This window comes from Thalassophryne amazonica, chromosome 8, assembly GCF_902500255.1.
Source record: "Thalassophryne amazonica chromosome 8, fThaAma1.1, whole genome shotgun sequence".
NCBI classification, from domain to species: Eukaryota; Metazoa; Chordata; class Actinopteri; order Batrachoidiformes; family Batrachoididae; genus Thalassophryne; species Thalassophryne amazonica.
In genome coordinates this window covers 52,361,824-52,382,323 of record NC_047110.1, presented here as the reverse complement: position 1 = coordinate 52,382,323, position 20,500 = coordinate 52,361,824, and the positions used below count along the sequence as shown (strand labels likewise).

The 20,500-nt window shown below is 42.6% G+C and overlaps 1 protein-coding gene across 1 annotated transcript; it reads right to left on the bottom strand.

Moving 5' to 3' along the window:
- Positions 1-4: 4 nt before the first annotated feature.
- On the bottom strand, positions 5-12,167 carry adal (adenosine deaminase-like). The gene is made up of 10 exons (XM_034176259.1): positions 12,035-12,167; positions 11,762-11,892; positions 8,844-8,904; positions 8,414-8,501; positions 2,180-2,261; positions 1,880-2,006; positions 852-932; positions 632-770; positions 453-553; positions 5-351 (listed from the first exon to the last, which is right to left on the bottom strand). The coding sequence occupies exons 1-10, from the start codon at positions 12,077-12,079 to the stop codon at positions 160-162; spliced, it is 1,047 nt and encodes a 348-aa protein (XP_034032150.1). The 5' UTR covers positions 12,080-12,167; the 3' UTR covers positions 5-159.
- Between the last annotated feature and the right edge of the window lie 8,333 nt (positions 12,168-20,500).

Below are 20,500 nucleotides of genomic sequence, written 5' to 3'. Positions count from 1 at the left end.
TGATGTTTGCATAAATGTCCACTAACTGACTCCTGAGGCTTGTACATGTGGTGCATGTTAGTGACATAATTTAACAATTTTCCTTTTTTTTTTTTTATTTTATTGCATCTGTAAAAATATACTTTTTTTTTTTAGAGCAGCGTTATTCGTTGGTTTAAGTTATCGGAACACTTGAGGCTGTAAGTTTTTCCACTTCTCTTTGAGCTCCTGTTTTAGGAGTTCTGGTGCAAAGATGTAGTCTATGGCCTGCTGGGAGAGTTTCCATGTCGCTTCATGACTGAGACCAAATGTGGAAGCTGCCACCTGATATTCTTGAGACAAGTCGGTGCAGAAGACTCCTTTATCGTCAGTCTGTAATGGAACAAGAAGTGTAGTTTACGTTTTTCCTGAATTGTGAAGTAGCCTCTGATTTTAGATGTGGTTAAAGTAATTAAAAAAAAATGGAAGCTTACACAAATGACAATGGGATGTCCCAGCTGATGCCAGTAGTTGAAGTGATGTTTGTCGTAACATGATACAGTTTGTCCTTTGACATTTGATGTCAGACACATTTCTACAAGAAAAGTTATTTTTAAAGGTCTGACAAAATGCTGTGCAAACCAAATGCAGTACCCTGTACCCTCAGTCTTACCCAGTGGTATCTTGTTCTTTACCACTTTATAAACATGGTCTTGGGATCCACCTGCTTCAGGATGCAAAAAGGTACCGTGACCAATCCTGTCTGGATTAAGATTTAGCAGCAACTCTGCCTCATCCAGCTTTGATGGCACCTGAAACAGTTTAAGTGAATTCATCTCTCTCTCACTCACACACACACAAAACAGGTACTACAATTAGTGTTCGGGTTGTACCTCTGCAATGTGGAGTGACAGCTTCAGTCCACAGTTTTTGGCTCTTTGCAGGGCTGGAAGAAGAGCTTTGACATGGCCCACCTTCAAATTTAAACTTGTCAGATGTTGAGTACAGAAAAACCTTTTTCTTAATTTACAGCAAAGAATGTTTCCAAACACTCAAAAAGGTAATCATACATGATAAATTAGTTACAAATTTAATTCAGAATCAGCACTGAAGAGGAAATTTACAACAAGTATAATGATGAATTTCAAAATGAAAGCATCACTGTCAGACTGAATCACAGCTGTTGTGTTCTAACATCAAGTTGTCAAAACTCCGCAAAGAAAGCTACATTCTGTTGGGGTGTTTTGGTGAACTCAGCATTTGCGAAATAGTCCTAGTTATAAGATGCACTTTTACAATATCCATATATTAAAAGGCAAGTCGCTCTGAAAACGGAAAAATTATAGGACTGATATTTTTGGAGAAATTAGGGATATTACATAATGGTGAACAATGGACGTTATTTAAATTCTGGACTCGCCCTTGCAGCAGGGAGCAGTAAATCATGTATAAAAAGCAAAGTGAGCTCCATGTATGGCATGTGTGTACCTTCCATCATGGACAAACGGGAGAGCAAACATTTGCTATGTTTCTGTATTTTGGGTCAAGGATGAACGCCGCCAAAACAACGTTGATAGGACTAATATTTTTGCATAAATTACAGATATAAGCTAACAACAGTGAACAACCAGTTTTAAAACATAACTGAATGTGCCAAATAATAGTATTATTCACAAAATGTCATTATACAGGATTTGCTCATAATTTATTACCACCATTTATAAACACTACCCAATCTAGAACCAGTGGAACCCCACAGGCAACATGCTACTACTTATTTTACGTTGTTCTGTTCAACTATTATAAAGGGCTGTACATTCATATGAAGCACCACAAGTTTGAAATATCTCACGACAGTGAGACAGCACTTTTTTTTTTTCTCCAACTGATTTTGTATCACATCAAAAACGCAAAAACTCACCATTGGATCTCCACTGAGATCGAGTCCTACCACCAGTCCATCAGAGGACAGTTTGAAATCCTCAGCCATTTTCACAGTCTCCATGGCGACTTCAGCTCCATTTCTGCGATCAACTGCCAGCAGGAACCTTAAGGACACAGACACCTTTAATATCACAATCAGTTTAACAGTTACCAAATAGTTGCACGATGGAGAAACTAGACATTTATTGATATACTGTAGCACTTTCAGTTGTACTTGTGAAGTGCTGCTGCACAAATTACAGCAATGACTAAACCGCAGGTGGCGCTCTATAAGTACCTGACATCAATGTCCACGCCGTCTTCTTTGCACTGCTGGATGGCTTTGAGGACAGTTTCAACATATTTCCTTTTTGTCAGCCCTAGAAAAGTAAAACAATCATCAGTTACTTTCGCCCAAACTTTGAGAAGCAGGTGATGGTCCGCATTCAAAATAAAATAACAGTGAGAGTCAGATCACTGAAACACTCCAACAACAATCTAATGTGGGATTTTACAGAGTTGCCATTAATGTTGATAAACTGTCTGAAATTAGTTTTGTTTATAAATTAAACCATGAGTGAAAAGTGCCTTGCTTTTCAGTTCTCCTGCCACTCACCTGTGTCATTGCTCTTGTAAAGTAAATGCCACTTTTTTTTTTTCTTTTTTTGCAGCTGGCCAAACCTCTTCTGCTGGGGGAGGGCTGAGCTCACAGCGATCTTACTGTTGCATGAAAACTACCATGAATGATTTTAGGGTTTACAAATGTTTTTCACCATTAAGCTTTATTCACTATGCCAGCAAAAAAATGTCAGTAGACTGAAAGTTAGCAAAACTAAATTTAGCAGAAGCTAACTGGTCAGCTGATGGTTCTCAAAGTTAGCTGAAAAGCTAATCTGCTAACAAAAAAGTTAGCTTTGCCAATTAGTGGTTAGCAGAACTGTGCCCACCACTGATTTTAGATAGATATATATACACACACATCCATCCATTTTCTTCCGCTTTATCTTAGGTGCATGTCCACTGTGAGACACATAATACACACACACACACAAAAAAAAAATCACAATGTATGATTTTTTAAATTTATTTGTATGTTAATGCTGCAAATAAGTATTTCAGCGCCTGTGAAAATCAATGTTAATATTTGGTACAGTAGCCTTTGTTTGCAATTACAGAGGTCAAACATTTCCTGTACTTTTTCACCGGCTTTGCACACACTGCAGCAGGGATTTTGGTCCACTCCTCCACACAGATCTTCTGTAGATCAGCCAGGTTACTGGGCTGTCGCTGAGAAACAGAGTTTGAGCTCCCTCCAAAGATTTTCTATTGGGTTTAGGTCTGGAGACTGGCTGGGCCACTCCAGAACCTTGATATGCTTCTTACGGAGCCACTCCTTGGTTATCCTGACTGTGTGCTTCGGGTCATTGTCATGTTTGAAGACCCATCCATGACCCATCTTCAATGCTCTAACTGAGGGAAGGAGGTTGTTGCCCAAAATCTCGCGATACATGGCCCCGGTCATCCTCTCCTTAATACAGTGCAGTCACCCTGTCACATGTGCAGAAAAACACCCCCAAAGCATGATGCTTCCACCTCCATGCTTCACAGTAGGGACGGTGTTTTTGGGATGGTACTCAGCATTCTTCTTCCTCCAAACACGGTGAGTGGAATTAAGACCAAAAAGTTCTATTTTGGTCTCATCTGACCACATAACTTTCTCCCATGACTCCTCTGTATCATCCAAATGGTCATGGGCAAACTTAAGACGGGCCTGGATGTGTGCTGATTTAAGCAGGGGAACCTTACGTGCCATGCATGATTTTAACCCATGACGTCTTAGTGTATTACCCACAGTAACCTTGGAAACAGTGGTGCCAGCTCTCTTCAGGTCATTGACCAGCTCCTCCCGTGCAGTTCTGGGCTGATTCCTCACCTTTTTTAGGATCATTGATATGCCATGAGGTGGGATCTTACATGGAGCCCCAGTCCGAGGGAGATTGACAGTCATGTTTAGCTTCTTTCATTTTCTAATAACTGCTCCAACAGTTGATCTTTTTTCACCAAGCTGCTTGGCAATTGCCCCGTAGCCCTTTCCAGCCTTGTGGAGGTCTACAATTTTGTCTCTGATGTCTTTGGACAGCTCTTTGGTCTTAGACATGTTAGTAGTTGGAGTCTTACTGATTGTGTGAGGTGGACAGGTGTCTTTATGCAGCTAAAGACCTCAAATAGGTGCTTCTAATTTGGAATAATAAGTGGAGTGGAGGTGGACTTTTTAGAGGCGGACTAACAGGTCTTTGAGGGCCAGAATTTCTGCTGATGGGCAGGTGTTGAAATACTTATTTGCAGCAGTAACATGCAAATAAATTATTTAAAAAAAAAAAAAAAAAAAAAAATCACACTGATTTCCGGATTTTTTTTTTTTTTTTGGATTTTGTCTCTCACAGTGGACATGCACCTAAGATGAAAATGTCAGACCCCTCCATGATTTCTAAGTGGGAGAACTTGCAAAATCGCAGGGTGTTCAAATACTTATTTTCTCACTGTAGATACATAGATAGCATTTATAAAATGTGATCAAGTTAGCCCCTCCACCATCTCTTCATGTCAAGATATGTGAATTTATGATTTAAACATGTTTAATGTATGGTGCTATGCGTACACATTAAAATTACATTTCACCTGTCAGTTTAATTCTTCTCCTTTTGGCTGCTCCCCTTAGGGGTCGCCACAGCAGATCAATTGTTTCCATCTCATCCTATCCTCTGTAACTTCCTTTGTCACACCAACCACCTATAATTCCTCCCTCAGCACATCCATAAACTTTCTCTTTGGGCTCCCTCTTCTACTGCCTGGTGGCTCCATCCTCAGCATCCTTCTCCCTATATACCCTGGGTCCCTCTGCACATGTACCAACCATCTCAAACTCACCTCTCAGTTTAATTGTTATTTACTACTAGTTAATTTACCCAGATGGCGCACACACACACACACACCTTTTAACTATGGAATACACACTTGAATGTAATTAAGAAATCCAGCTCCATTAGCATCATTCTCTGTTAATTTTCTGATCAGTCAGTCCTTATCTGCTTAACTCTGCCCGTCTGAACCTGAAAGCCACAGTAGCTATGAATTGAAACGGGGAAAAAAAAATTATGTATGTTTTTCACCTAATAATGGAATAAAGTGGTGAAAATGATCATAGGCTTCTTTTTTTCAAAGTGATAGTCCACAAAATGATAAGAAAAATGTTCAGGACACTAAATATGACTAAACATTTGTACTTATTATTGCATTTATTTCCAGAAGGATGTTGAAAAATCCTTCTGTTCCCTCAAACCAAGCAAAAGCTGTGGTTCTGATAATATTGGTGGCCGTCTGCTGAAATCATGTGGCAAAGAGCTGAGCTCTATTTTTCAGTACATTTTTAATCAGTCTTTAAAGATGCAGCACGTACCAAGAGTCTGGAAGGATGCTGTAATTATCCCTGTGCCAAAAATCAGTTCTCCCAAGACCCTCAATGATTTCAGACCAGTCGCACTAACATCGATTGTCATGAAATGTTTTGAGAAACTTGTAAGATCTGAAATCTTGACGACAACGGAACATGACCTTGATCCCATGCAATTCGCTTATAGGCCCAACAGAGGAAGAGAAGATGCTACAGTCAGTTTATTAAATTTGCTTTTTAAACATCTGGAGGGGAAAGGAACACATGCAAGACTTTTATTTATTGACTTTTCATCTGCTTTTAACACAATCCAGCCCCACGTGTTAGCCTTGAGGCTTTTAGATCATTTTAAAAAAAAGTAACAATCTTGTGGGCTGGATTTTGAATTTGAATTTTTTAACTGGCAGGACACAGTGAACGGAACTGTTTCGGATCAGGTTATATCTACTGGTTCCCCACAAGGATGTGTGCTCTCTCCACTTTTGTTCATCCTCTATACAAACTTGTGCCGTAGCAGCAGAGAGGATAGAATGATTTAAAAGTATACAGATGACAGTTATTGTGAGCCTACTGAAAGACAATGGTAGTAGGAGTCATGGCCCAGTTGTCAATGATTTTCTTGACTGGTGCAGTAAATCTTTTCTTAAGATGAACATCTCAAACAAAAGACATGATTACTGATTTTTGTAAAAATAGTGCTCCCAGTCAAGAGGCAACAGTTTTAAAAGGTCAGACAGTGGAGTGTGTAAGCACATATATCTTGGAACTGTCATTGATGACAAACTGAACTTTGAGGCAAACTGACGCTGTGTACAAAAAGGGATGCCAGCGCCTCTATTGTTTGAGGAAACTGTCCACTTTTAACACTGACAGAACCGTGCTGACCTTGTTTTATCATGCTTTATAGAATCAGTTTTATCCTTCTGTCTTGTTTCATGGTTTGGAAGCCTGTCCCTCAAAAACAAAAATTGTTTAAACCAATTTGTGAAATGGTCGAGTCTCAGATTCAGCCAGAACCCCTGTATATCAAACAGGTACAGAGGATCGCTGGTTCAATTTTGAGAGATGACTCTTCATGGTGAGTTTCAGCTGCTCCCCTTGGGTCAGAGATTCAGGATACCAGCTTGTAAAACTAAACGGTACAAAAACAGTTTCGTACCAGTGGCCATCAGTGTTGTAAACAAGTAACAGAAACTTAAATATAACTTATTTTTTGTATAGTCTCTTACCTTGTTTTTATGAACAGCACATTTATTTTTATTTATTTAGTTTTTATCCTTTTGGCTTGGTATGTTTTTAGACTTTTTATCTACTGATGTTTTAACTCATCTTGCTTTTATTCTACTTTGGGGCCGTCCTTGTGGTTCTTTTAGCTTTTTTAGCACTGTTGTCGCTTTGTCTTGTTCTGTGTTTTGCTGTGTGTTTACCAAACGAGATGACTCACTCACTGTAAACTAATTTTACCCAAGGGTATAATAATAAATTGAATCTGAACCTGCACAATAGAGTGTGTGTATATACATATATATGTGTACACACACACACACAACCCCTGGCAAAAATTATGGAATCACCGGCCTCAGAGGATGTTCATTCAGTTGTTTAATTTTGTAGAAAAAAAAAGCAGATCACAGACATGACACAAAACTAAAGTCATTTCAAATGGCAACTTTCTGGCTTTGAGAAACACTATAAGAAATCAAGAAAAAAAGATTGTGGCAGTCAGTAACGGTTACTTTTTTAGACCAAGCAGAGGAAAAGAAAAAAAAAAAAAAAATATGGAATCACTCAATTCTGAGGAAAAAATTATGGAATCACCCTGTAAATTTTCATCCCCCAAATTAACACCGGCATCAAATCAGATCTGCTCATTGACATTGACCCTATGTGTCTTTTTGCAAGGAATGTTTTTGCAGTTTTTGCTCTATGGCAAGATGCATTATCATCTTGAAAAATGATTTCATCATCCCCAAACATCCTTTCAACTGTCCAAAATAACAAACTTGTGCATTTATTGATGATGTAATGACAGCCATCTCCCCAGTGCCTTTACCTGACATGCAGCCCCATATCATCAATGACTGTGGAAATTTACATGTTCTCTTCAGGCAGTCATCTTTATAAATCTCATTGGAAAGGCACCAAACAAAAGTTCCAGCATCATCACCTTGCCCAATGCAGATTTGAGATTCATCACTGAATATGACTTTCATCCAGTCATCCACAGTCCACAATTGCTTTTCCTTAGCCCATTGTAACCTTGTTTTTTTCTGTTTAGGTGTTAATGATGCCTTTCTGTATGTAAATCCCATTTCCTTTAGGCGGTTTCTTACACTTCGGTCACAGACGTTGACTCCAGTTTCCTCCCATTCGTTCCTCATTTGTTTTGTTGTACATTTTTTGATTTTTGAGACATATTGCTTTAAGTTTTCTGTCTTGACGCTTTGATGTCTTCCTTGGTCTACCAGTATGTTTGCCTTTAACAACCTTCCCATGTTTGTATTTGGTCCAGAGTTTAGACACAGCTGACTGTGAACAACCAACATCTTTTGCAACATTGCGTGATGATTTACTCTCTTAAGAGTTTGATAATCCTCTCCTTTGTTTCAATTGACATCTCTCGTGTTGGAGCCATGATTCATGTCAGTCCACTTGGTGCAACAGCTCTCCAAGGTGTGTTCACTCCTTTTTAGATGCAGACTAATGAACAGATCTGATATGATGCAGGTGTTAGTTTTGGGGATGAAAATTTACAGGGTGATTCCATAATTTTTTCCTCAGAATTGAGTGATTCCATATTTTTTTCCTCTGCTTGGTCTAAAAAAGTAACAGTTACTGACTGCCACAATCTTTTTTTCTTGATTTCTTATAGTGTTTCTTAAAGCCAGAAAGTTGCCATTTGAAATGACTTTAGTTTTGTGTCATGTCTGTGATCTGCTTTTTTTCTACAAAATTAAACAACTGAATGAACATCCTCTGAGGCCGGTGATTCCATAATTTTTGCCAGGGGTTGTATGTATATACATATACACACACACACATATATACATATATACACACACACACGATAAGTAACCACACCTGACTTTAGTTCCTCCCGTGGTGTGCTTCTCAGTTCTAAATATTTGACACCATCAGCTGCAAACTCTCTGATGACATCTGTTGCTACCTGTAAACATAAAGCAGAAGCATCTGTTTTTAATAGTTGAACTATGATGGGGAAAAAAGTCACACCCACAGCACAAATTAGCAAGCAATAAATACATTCCTGGTAATAATTTTCCTTCTGCACAAATAACTAGCAAAGGTGTACACTTAGAATACATTTTTAGTGTAGCATTAATTGGTAGACTGAATTTAAGGTAAACAGAGCTGAGACAAGGAGAATTAAGCACCTGTCATGAACGGGGAAACTAGCAATAGAGATCAAACCCTTTTTTTAAAGAGGAGCGAAGGTGCCTGGTGACTACTGGGTAATTCAGGTTTAATACCACTGATATTCCACCCTCACCATAAGGATGTCCTCCTCTGTGTCCACCAGCTGATGGATGACTTTGAAAACTTGAAAGCACCTGTGGATAAGGTCATATTGATTGAGTGAGGGAATTGTGTATTATAAACCTTCCCCTCACTGTGCTTTGGGATCAAATAAACATTTTCACTAAACAAGTGAACAACATGAAAGAGGAACACCAATTAAAGCTGTTACTTCAAGATGAGACTAAAGGTACAGGGCCACTGAATTTTTTAAGATTTAAGGCATAAAAAGAATTTTCGCTGGCAGTACTGTAATTTTATTTATTAGCCTTTAAGTAGGGGATTCATAATTACAAATATGATCAAAATTCACGTTGTCTGTAAAAAGTGTCAAATTGTTCCCCCGAAGGGTAAAATTTTAAAAGAACAGATGACCTTGAACTACTTACAGCAGCGACAGAGACCAACAGTGATGTCATAGATCACATGGGGGCTTCCCCAGACTTGTGAAGCATTATGGGAAGCACACAGTGGCAGCCAATCAGAGTAGAGAGGTACGGTGATGTATGCTAGCTCATCTCTCTCTGGCTCCTCCTCCAACATTGCAGAAAACACTCAAAAACTGCAGCATTTATGTGTAAATCTAACATGTATTATGTAAAAACTAGCGAGAAACAAACATTTCTAAAATGAAAAATGCTGTTTTTGTATCCTGATAACACCTCGGGAGTGATTTACAGATGTCAGCATCACATCAAGGTAACTTTTGTCTGTCTTTTCAAAAGCTCATGCATGCAAACACATGACCTCCTGCAGACACCGTTAAAAAGAAAATAAACTATTTGTTATGGAATTCCACCCAGATAAATATGCTTGATTTAATTGCTTGATTAAAATGACCTTTACTTTTACAAGACATTTCTAAAATAAACAGACATTATAATGCTTGGATTTCAGTAGAAACTAAATTTTGTCAGTTTAGTGAAATGTGGGCTGGTGGCCCTATAGCTTTAATGCACTGGCCTGGGCTATAATAAGAACCCCCAAATCACATACAGTGGCAAGAAAACATGTGAACCCTTGAGCTATTACACATTTTAATTTTGAAATTACATCAATTAAAAAAAACAGGCTTCTGTATATAACATTTTCTAAAATGATGGCCTTTACACCAATGAAAACTAAACTAATCTCTACAACATGACATAAATAACAAAAATATAAAACCAAAAATGATGATAAGTAATTGCACCCTTTAATGTAACACAAGTAGGCTAAGTCTTCAGTTTTACAGCCAATTTTCTTCAGACACGTCAGGGGATGGAATTTCCAAGTCATTGAATAAGTCTCACACAATAAAACTTTAAGAAATATAAACAGTATGGTAAATCTGTCTGGAGGAAGAAGTTCTCAAAAACTGAGTGCCTGTGGAAAAAGGAGGGTAATGAGGAAAGCCAACAAGACACCCAGACAACTGAAGTTAGAGACGTGTGTGAATGTAATACAAAAAAAAAAAAAAAAAAAAAAAAAATTGTGCATAGCACAAATTGAGGAAAAAAAAAAATCCATGTTGGAAGGAGAGGGAACACCAAGATACCCAGACTACCCTGAAGGAATTGAATTTTGTCTGCTGCCAGGGCTCGTAAAAAAAAAAAAAAAAAGTGACTTTTTCCCAAAAAGTCATGATTTTTTTTTATTTATTAGCAATTTAAATTGACTTTTTTCATTTATATTTATTTTACTCTTCTAAATTAGACTATACAAATATCATGTTAAAATCTTTATTGACATGTTAAACATAAATGTGCACATACAACATGTACAAGTACCATTAACTAAAGTTTTAAGTACTGATTTTAAAAAATAATCATTTTTGATTTTTTTTTGTTTTGGTTTTTTTTGTTGTTGTTTTGGTAGTGGATATTTTGCCGGACCCAGCAAACTTACAGCTAGCGATGTGTTGCCAGATCTCCTATCTGATTGGCTAATTCAGATGACAAAGTTGAACTGGACAATATTTCGCCGTACGCGGCTTGCGCTGTTTTGCAGGCCATCTAAATTTATTCATGACGGAAAGGCCGTAGTTGGGCGGGAACTTAAAGGCGGTCGGAGTTTAAGATCTCCTTATTTCACATTCATGATAGTAGCTCGATATTGGTGATTTTCATTATTGAAAATTGGCATACTTTACCATTCACTATTTTTAGGGGTGGACTAATCGAAGGTTTTGCAGACATGACAGAGAAAAAGCAGGATAAACACACGGGCCGATATGGATTTCTGTATTTTTGTTCTGTCTTGAATTTGCAGGTTTTATTTATCATCCCCGCCCCACACAGAAAGATACCAAGACTGCAAAAATTATTTCCACCATGCCCGAAATTATTTCGACCTCGTGGCAAAAAGCGCCTGTGGAAATCATTCTGGGTACGGTGGAATTAATTTTCGCCACACGTTGGAAATAATTTTGGGCATGGCTATGCTATGTTTTTGAGCTGCTTTAGCGTCCGAGAATCCCTCCGCCAGTAGGTGATTTCCTGTTAAGATTCAAACGATTTTATGGTGCCCAAAACGGCATTTAAAGATGAAAAATTAGCACCAACACTCAATGCCAAGGGTGCCGCCATGCTGAAATAAACTCTACGATTATGTCATTTGAACTAGCCAATCAGTGAGGAGATCCAATCAAATATCGCTAGGTGCGTGTTTGCTGTATCCGGCAAACTATCCACTGCCTTTTTTTTTTTTAAACTGCGATTTAAATCATACCAGCCCTGTCTGTTGCATACAGCTACAGCTTCATGATGTACATGCAAATGGAAGACTCCAGCCAAGATCTAATACGTTATACTAGTCCTTCTCTGTGTCCATGAAGATGTAAAACTGGTGATGAAGTAACAGAACAAACATGCTCTGTGCACAGTGTGTCCAGCCACAGCGGCCTGTACTCACTCATCCAGGCTCCTCCGCTGGCCTCTGCTGATCGCCGTCATCCCCCGTCTGATGCTCAGATGCGGCTTCCGGCTGATTAGCTTCTCCGTGGTTTGGAAGCTAACTGAGCCGTTAAGGTGCGCGTGAAGCTCCTGACAAACACAAACATACAGTGCACATTAAACTACAAGGTTAACACAAAGCGTAAACATTTATTTTCCGTACTAATTAGAAGTCACGTTTACTCTTCTCCGACTTATTAAAATGTTAAAAAGATGAACATCGTTAACTTACCACTTTCGGTAGCTCACGATAAAACACATCAGCCTCGCGCTCCATTCCAAAACAGAGCTGGCAATCTGAGGACACGAGACAACCGGAAAAACACAGCTTGTTTTCAGGTTACATTTCTGTGCAGAACCAAAAGTGCAACCAACTAAAACGTCCCTGTAACACACACAGGGTTCCTACACAACAGTTCTGAGGTACACTAATTAGATTAATATGAGAAAAGAATCTGATTTTTTTTTTATTATTATAGATAGTAATAATACGGTTATGCTTGCGCCCCTGTTTGTGAACAGCCTGGAACCCACAATTTTTCATGTATTGTTATGAAATTTTTTACAGAGGATTCATATGATATGCAAGAATTGGGCACCACAGTCTCATTTGAGGGCAGGCACTAAAGGGGTAAAATATGACGCATATCACCTAATTTCTCCATTTCTGGTGGGGAAAAAAAAAAAAAACAGAATTTTTTCGGAGTTTTTGGGCAAATTGCATGCAAACAAAGTGAAAATGCAAAGAAAAAGTGACGATGCAGTGGAAAAGTGGACATGTGTTGCGGTTTGTTTATGACACGGAGCACAAATGTGTTGAGTCGGTTTTGCAGGCAGGAGAACGTAGCTACTCTGGTTAGCTGTGTAGACAACACTTTTCCACTACAAAGCTCCAGCACTACTCGGCTCTACTCGGTTTGGTTCCAAGCGCGAGCTTAGTACCTCTTCAACGTGGGCGGGGTCAGCAGAGCAAACTGCAGTCATGTCGTTTTATACGCGACACAAACATAAACAATGGCGAACTCCGTGTGTTTACTGCTGTGAGTTTTTAAGAGAAAGTTGCTGGCGGCGAGAAAAACACGCTTGAGACGTACAGAAGACTTTGGGAATTCATATGAAGACGAGAAGATACAAGCTGCTAGAGATGAAGAGGCAAAGCATGACGGTAAGCTAATCGTTAGCTTCCTAAGCTCGTAAATAAGTAATAACTGCAGGCTGTCGCTATTATCTATTAAAATTGTGGCTGTCAAAATAAAGCGTTAATTTAGATTAATTACAATACCTGTCAGGCCTTCAGTCACACTTTGCTCCATTTTGTTTAGACGTCAGTGACTTGGTCTGTAAATAAAGACGCGTTTCTGAGCAGTAAACGTGTTAATGTCAATACTTTTTTTTTTACCAAAGTAACTTGCTTTGATAATGTGGCAAAGCGGACAATTTACTCCTCAATCGTCAAGGCAATTAGAAATCATGAATGAACACGGTATGTCGGACTTCTGACACCACCCTGGGAATTTCACCCTGGGAATTCGACAATTGAATAACTTCAACCTAAGACACACAGGTTCGTTGTAATTGAGACAGAGACGTGGTTCCCAAATACAAACAATTTATTAACAATTGAAGTTCTAGTTAAAGACAATTTTATAAAAAACTCATTTAAAACACCACCAATTATGACCACATGAGGGCGCCCTTGCATCACGCAGCCCGGCAGCACACGCAGCTGGCAGAGTTTTCCAAATGTCCACACTCAGCGCAAAGCCGCCGCAGCATATAGGGCACATCTACTGGTCCCACGGGATGAAATCTTTCAGCAGAGAACCAGAGCAAAGCAGCAGGGCCTCCTTCCACAGCTTGGTCCAAAAGCCTACATTTTAAACAAATAAATATAAAACAAATATCTGAAAGAGGAGCTTACTTTGTGCTGTACATACCGAGCAATCAGCTGTAACTCGACACCACCCCAGAGCGTCAAGAGCACCACAAACTCAGCAGCGCACCACCAATGACAGCCCACACAGAGGTCTCTGTACAACAAAACCACCTCAAACACTCACCACTACACCTCAACGAGCCTGCAGCTGTGGCCGGCGCCTACCTGTCTTCACGGGAACATGGAAGTGAACACGTCCAAACACCTGCAGTCAGTCTCCAGAAAGAGAAAGAAGAGCACACACTCTTTTATGCAAACACTCCTCTGCCACAGCCAGCTGCACTCAATCCACCAGCTGAACATCATTAAGGTCATCCATCCTGCTACAATCCACCCCCACAAATTATATCATCACCCCGACGATGGAATAGACCCCATTCCTTAACCTTAATCATACCACCTATATTACATAGGGCCAGAAGGACCCACTTGCACTGCAGACCGTGGAAGATGATGAATATTAGAATGATGATCCGCAGTAACCCTAGTCGTCCGCCGAAGTACACCCTCTTCACTAGGGGGGAGGGAAGACATACTAGACTCCACTGGCAGAGGTGGCACAGCAACCACTGGATCTACTGGTGGACTCAACTGCGGGGAAGCAGGTAAACTCACAACCTCCGCACTTTCCACCTGAGGGGCAACCTGGGTCACCTCTCCCACCCCCTCCACCTGAGGAGCAGGCGGAGTCACCACTTCCCGCACAACTGAAGTAGACGCAGGGTCCTCGGATCCTGACACCAACCACCCGCCATTACTCCACCACCTGTCCTGTAATTGCTCCACCACAGGTGGAGAAAACTCCACAGGGGGCAGAGAATGGGCCACAACCTCATCAGGGGACCCAAGCCCTACCACTACCTTCAACAATGAGCGATGAACCTGCTTGGCTCTGGTTAAATCATCCAGAGGGGCAATTGTATAAACAGTCCCTTCTCCTTGTGGTGCCCTCAGAACACGATACATCACAGAGGACCACTGGTCCTGGATCTTATGATGGCCCTGTACCCCAAAATCTCGCAACCAGACCAACTGGCCCTCCTTCAGGGGAACATCACGGATACGCTGATCATATTCCTTCTTACGCCGCTCTGCAGCGGCCTTCAGCCGATCCCGGGCTCCATCAAAAGCCATCTGTAAGCGGGTCTGGTGCTCCCAGACCCACTCATGAACAAAACCACCCACAGGCTCCCGAACTCGACCCAACAGAAAATCAGCCAGAAGCGTTGGCTCCTGACCAAACAACAAAAAAGGAGACTCACCAGTTGCCTGATGCGGTGTTGTATTATAAGCATACAAAACCTGGGGCAGACAAGAACCCCAATGATGCTTTCGAGACACGGGCAGCGTGCGCAACACATCATGAAGCGTTCTATTATAATGCTCACACTGCCCATTCCCAGATGGATGGTATGGTGTAGTACGAGAGTTCTCTATGCCATAAGAGCCACACAACTGCTGGATCAATACACTCTCAAAACTCCGTCCCTGATCAGAATGTATCCGAGCTGGAACCACAAACCTCGAAAACCACTCCGTAACCAGAACTTGCGCTACTGTAGTAGCTCGCTGGTCACGGGTAGGGACTGCCCACGTGTACTTACTAAAGATGTCAGTCATTACCAAAACATCTTCCACTCCACCATGACTAGGCTCTAGAACAGTAAAATCAATGGCAAGAATCTCATTAGGCCGAGATGCCAACAGGTGTCCCATGGGGCCACGAGCCACTGGTTGGTTCACCTTTGCTACCTGACACCTCTCACATGCCTGGCACCAATCTGCCACTTCCGCAGACATCCCTGGCCAATAACACCGCTGACGTAAAAGCTCTAGGGTCCTCTCAACCCCTTGATGAGCATGCCCTTGATAAACCTCAGTCAACACATCAGCTTTTAAAGCTGCAGGCATCACCAACTGCAACACAGCCCCAGCTCCATTGGACTTAAACACCTGACGGTACAAGACACCATCCCTCGCCACCAACCGGTCCTACTGCCGAAGCAACACCCGGGCTGACTGCGACACCTGATTGTGCTCTTCCTTATCAGGACCCCTTTTACGGGCCCAAAACACCCAAACCTCCCGAATCACTGGATCAACCCGCTGCAATGCAGCCAGGTCAGATGGAAGACAGTGGGGCAAGGCTGCAACCACAGCCTGCCTTACATCTACCCTACTCCCCTGATAAACCTGTTGCAGCGGCTCCGGAAGCTGGGCACCACTAACCATTACCTGGAAGTCCTGCATCCCAGGAGAATGCAACCGAGAAAGGGCATCCATGTTCTTATTACTACAACCCGAACGATACTTAATCTCAAAATCAAATGAGGCCAATTGCGCTGCCCAACGTTGCTCAGTAGCACCAAGTTTTGCAGATGACAAATGACTCAAAGGATTGTTGTCTGTGTACACAATGCACTTATGACCCAGGAAGTACTCCCTAAACTTCTTGGTCATTGCCCACTTGAGTGCCAAAAATTCCAACTTCATAGAGCTGTAGTTCACCATATTACGCTCAGTAGGGCGTAACCCACGGCTTGCGTAAGCAATCGGCCTAACTTTACCATCCTGTTCCTGAGACAACACTGCTCCCAGCCCCCCATAGCTAGCATCCAACTCCAAAATAAATGGAAGACTAAAATCGGCATATGCCAGCACAGGTGCAGAGGTAAGCTTAGCTTTTAAAGTCTCAAAGCTACGGCCACATTCCTCTGTCCAATAACCTGAAACTGGCTGATCTACCAGACTGGGCTTCACCCCAGCCAACTCTGCTACCAACTTGTGTAGGGGCGCTGCCAACCTTGCAAAACCACCTACAAACCGACGGTAGTAACTGGCAAAGCCCAGAAAAGAGCGCAGTTCCGAGAGTGTGACCGGAGGTGGCCAATGAGCAACCACCTCCACCTTGCTAGGGTCAGTAGCCACCCCCTTATCAGAGATGACATGCCCCAGGTAACGCACTTCCTGCTGAAAAAATGCACACTTTGAGTTTCACCTTTAAACCCTCATGCTGCAAACGCTCCAGCACCACCCTCAACCTATCCAGATGTTGGTCAACAGTAGAGGAAAAAATCACAATGTCATCCAAATACAACAATAAGGAGAGACACTGCTGATCACCTAAAATCCTCTGCATCAATCTCTGAAAAGTACCAGGAGCATTGCAAAGCCCAAAGGGCATCCGGTTCCACTCAAACAAACCAAAAGGCGTGCAAAAGGCCGTCTTATGACGATCAGCCTCCGCCACAGGAACCTGATTATACCCGCTCGCCAGATCCATGGTAGAAAACCAACGAGCCCCAGTGAGGGCATCCAAGGACTCATCAATCCGAGGCAAAGGGAAGGCGTCCTTCCTAGTTTTTCCATTCAAGAGCCTGTAATCAACACACGTGCAAACTACCATCCTTTTTCTTAACCAGCACAATAGGAGAGGCATAAGGACTGCTACTCTCCCTAATAACTTGTGTTCCAAGCAGCTGATTGATGTGATCTTCGACAACCTCATACTCAGAAGGCGGAATTCTGCGATACCGCTGTCGCACTAGAATATCATCCAGAAGCGGAATCTCATGTGATATTAGGTCAGTACAACCCAGATCCCCATCTTGGGCTGAAAAGACAGAACTAAACTGACCCAACAATGCTCTCACCTTACCATGTACTTCCAGAGGCAAGTGACCCAATTCCAGGGCTGCAATCTGATCCTGCACTGATCAAGAAATGGACTGCGAGGCCACTACTGCCTCCACCGGGGGCACCTCGGCAACCCCCGCAGGCAGACTCACAACCCGAACTTCCTCTAAAGTGCCAATCATAGCCCGGGGACGTAACTACACATCCACCGATCCCACATTCATCATCGGAATGTAGGGTATACCCTGCTCCACCTGCACCAATGCAGGAGATGCCAACAGTCCAGCAGGCAAGCCAGACTCCACAGGCTCAAACAGAGCCGCCCCACCAGAATACCGCTCCGAGCATGTCGCCCTAACAAACTTCATTACACCGCCCGGAATCTGACAAGCCTCTCCCCCATGAACCTTAACCTCCCCTACTCCTTGATCCACAATACCACTAGCCTTGTGGCACTTCTGAAACGCCTGCGTGACATACTCCGGAGCCTCTGCCACTGCTGGCAAATCAAACAGGGAAACCCCACACTGCCCAAAAAGTTCCCCATAACATCTGCGGATGACATTCATCCCCAGGACCCCAGAAGCCTGCGGAGACACCAGGCACATCTTTAACCACCAAAATGCCACATCCTGGCATCAGTTTACCACAAAGCTCCACATCCAACTCCAAATAGCCCAGGTAAGGGATGGCTAAGCCATTAGCTGCTTTAAGCTGTAGCCAATTACATGATTTCAGCCACCCCAAACCCCCTGGCTCAAACTGCTGATGAAAAAGACTCTGGAATAGTTGACACCATAGATCCTGTATCTATCAAACAAGGGATCCCAACTCCCCCCATGCTCACCATTAAATGAGGACACGGCGACACAAGCTTGGACACCACCTTGTCACACGTCCTACGCAAACCTGAGCCAGTAACTTGCCCCCCCCCCCGAGCTGTGGCTCCGCAGCTCGGCGAGCACTAGTTTCCCGACCCCTGAGCGGCAGAAGACAGTTTGTTCAATGAAGAGGCCGACAAAAAGGATCGACTGTGGGCCACCACCCGAACTCCATCACACTCCCTGGCAAAGTGACCTGATTTCTGGCAGCGCCTACAAATTATAGACCCCTGGGGAACTGATTGACGAAACTGCCCAGAATGCTGCAAATGGGAAATACTGAGTCAGCCGATTCAACTGCTCCTGTTGCCGCTGGAGCATCTCCCTTACTTCCTGTAGTTCCGAGGCCTGAAAAGAACCAGCCTTCACCTGGCCACTGCCCTGAACCCCACACTGAGTGCCCGCAACAGACTGGATGGAAAAATCACTACCCTTCGTACCTCCAGGTGAACCCTCTCGTTCCCATCTAATTGCCTCACCCCTAACCTCCAACAAGGTAGCAGTAGGCTGCCGGCGCACAAATTGCTTCAACTCGCGCCGAAGTGACCCATCAAACACGTAACAAAACCTCTGTATTTGGGACACCATTAGGTGCGCGCTGCTTAACAGATGTCATCAGACTCATTAATGCCAATGAAAACCCTAACAGAGTCTCTCCCTCACGCTGCCTGCGGGAGAAAAAGGCCTCTTGAAGTGCCACATAAGATTCTGTATCCCCATACAGCTCCTGCAACACCCCAATGATCTTTAATGGGTCTGAACGCTCTTCACTGGAACAATGCTTTATTTCCTCACGTGCTTCCCCCTCCAGATGATCAAAATAAAAAAATGCCTGCTCAGCTTTAGAGACATGAAAGGCTCTCACACAAGCCTGCATCTCCTCCAACCATTTAGCCAACCCCATACCTATCTTACCATTAAACATGGGACATTTTCTATCTCGGGGTAAAAAAATAAACTTCTCCATTACTGGAGCATTACCACTAGAGGACACTTTAGATGAGGGCTCTATACTCGGGCCAGGCGCTGCCTCAGCCTGTTCGTGCTTCAACCTCTCATTCTCCATCCTAAGCTGAGTGACTAACTCTCTCAGCTCCTGCGTTTCCTCTGCCATCATAACCCTTGAGACTTTCCCACAATGAGGATGCGACCAAAATAGGGGAAATTACTTGCACCAAGGCCACCTGCTGCTTTGCTCTGGAAAACAAGAAAAAAAACTAATTAAACATACACACACACAAAAAAAAGTTTACTTCACCAAAAAAAAAAAAAAAAAACAGAACACACCTCTTTACATCCCACTTCTTGACACCAAAATGTGGCAAAGCGGACAATTTACTCCTCAATCGTCAAGGCAATTAGAAATCATGAATGAACATGGTATGTCGGACTTCTGACACCACCCTGGGAATTTCACCCAGGGAATTCGACAGTTGAATAATTTCAACCTAAGACACACAGGTTCGTTGTAATTGAGACAGAGACGTGGTTCCCAAATACAAACATTAAATAGTTAAAAAGACAATTTAATTTCATCACGCAGCCCGGCAGCACACGCAGCTGGCAGAGTTTTCCAAATGTCCACACTCAGCGCAAAGCCGCCGCAGCAAACAGGGCACATCCACTGGTCCCACGGGACGAAATCTTTCAGCAGAGCACCAGAGCAAAGCAACAGGGCCTCCTTCCACAGCTTGGTCCAAAATCCTACATTATAAAACAAATATCTGAAAGAGGAGCTTACTTTGTGCTGTACATACCGAACCGTCCGTCACAGCAATCAGCTGTAACTCGACACCACCCCAGAGCGTCAAGAGCACCACAAACTCAGCAGCGCACCACCAACGACAGCCCACACAGAGGTCCTCTCTGTACAACAAAACCACCTCCTTAAACACTCACCACTACACCTCAACGAGCCTGCAGCTGTGGCCGGCGCCTACCTGTCTTCACAGGAACATGGAAGTGAACACGTCCAAACAGCTGCAGTCAGTCTCCAGAAAGAGAAAGAAGAGCACACACACTCCCTCTTTTATGCAAACACTCCTCTGCCACAACCAGCTGCACTCAATCCACCAACTGAACATCATTAAGGTCATCCATCCTGCTACAATAACTTATTGTTAAATCTCAAATGTGGGAGTTTGTGCATTTACTGACGTTCATGCACAAAATGTTGATTCGGTTTTAATGACCGTTAACGTCGTCACTGAACTCGAACATGCTTAAAACATTAAAAACGTTTGTT

Excerpts from the sequence above, each read along its gene's own strand:
- adal (XM_034176259.1), bottom strand. The coding sequence starts at position 12,079 with ATGGAGCGCGAGGCTGATGTGTTTTATCGTGAGCTACCGAAAGTG. Across the intron at positions 11,893-12,034 it reads ATCGTGAGCTACCGAAAGTG|GAGCTTCACGCGCACCTTAA; the intron begins GTAAGTTAACGA and ends TGTGTTTGTCAG. Across the intron at positions 8,502-8,843 it reads CAGAGGAGGACATCCTTATG|GTAGCAACAGATGTCATCAG; the intron begins GTGAGGGTGGAA and ends TTATGTTTACAG.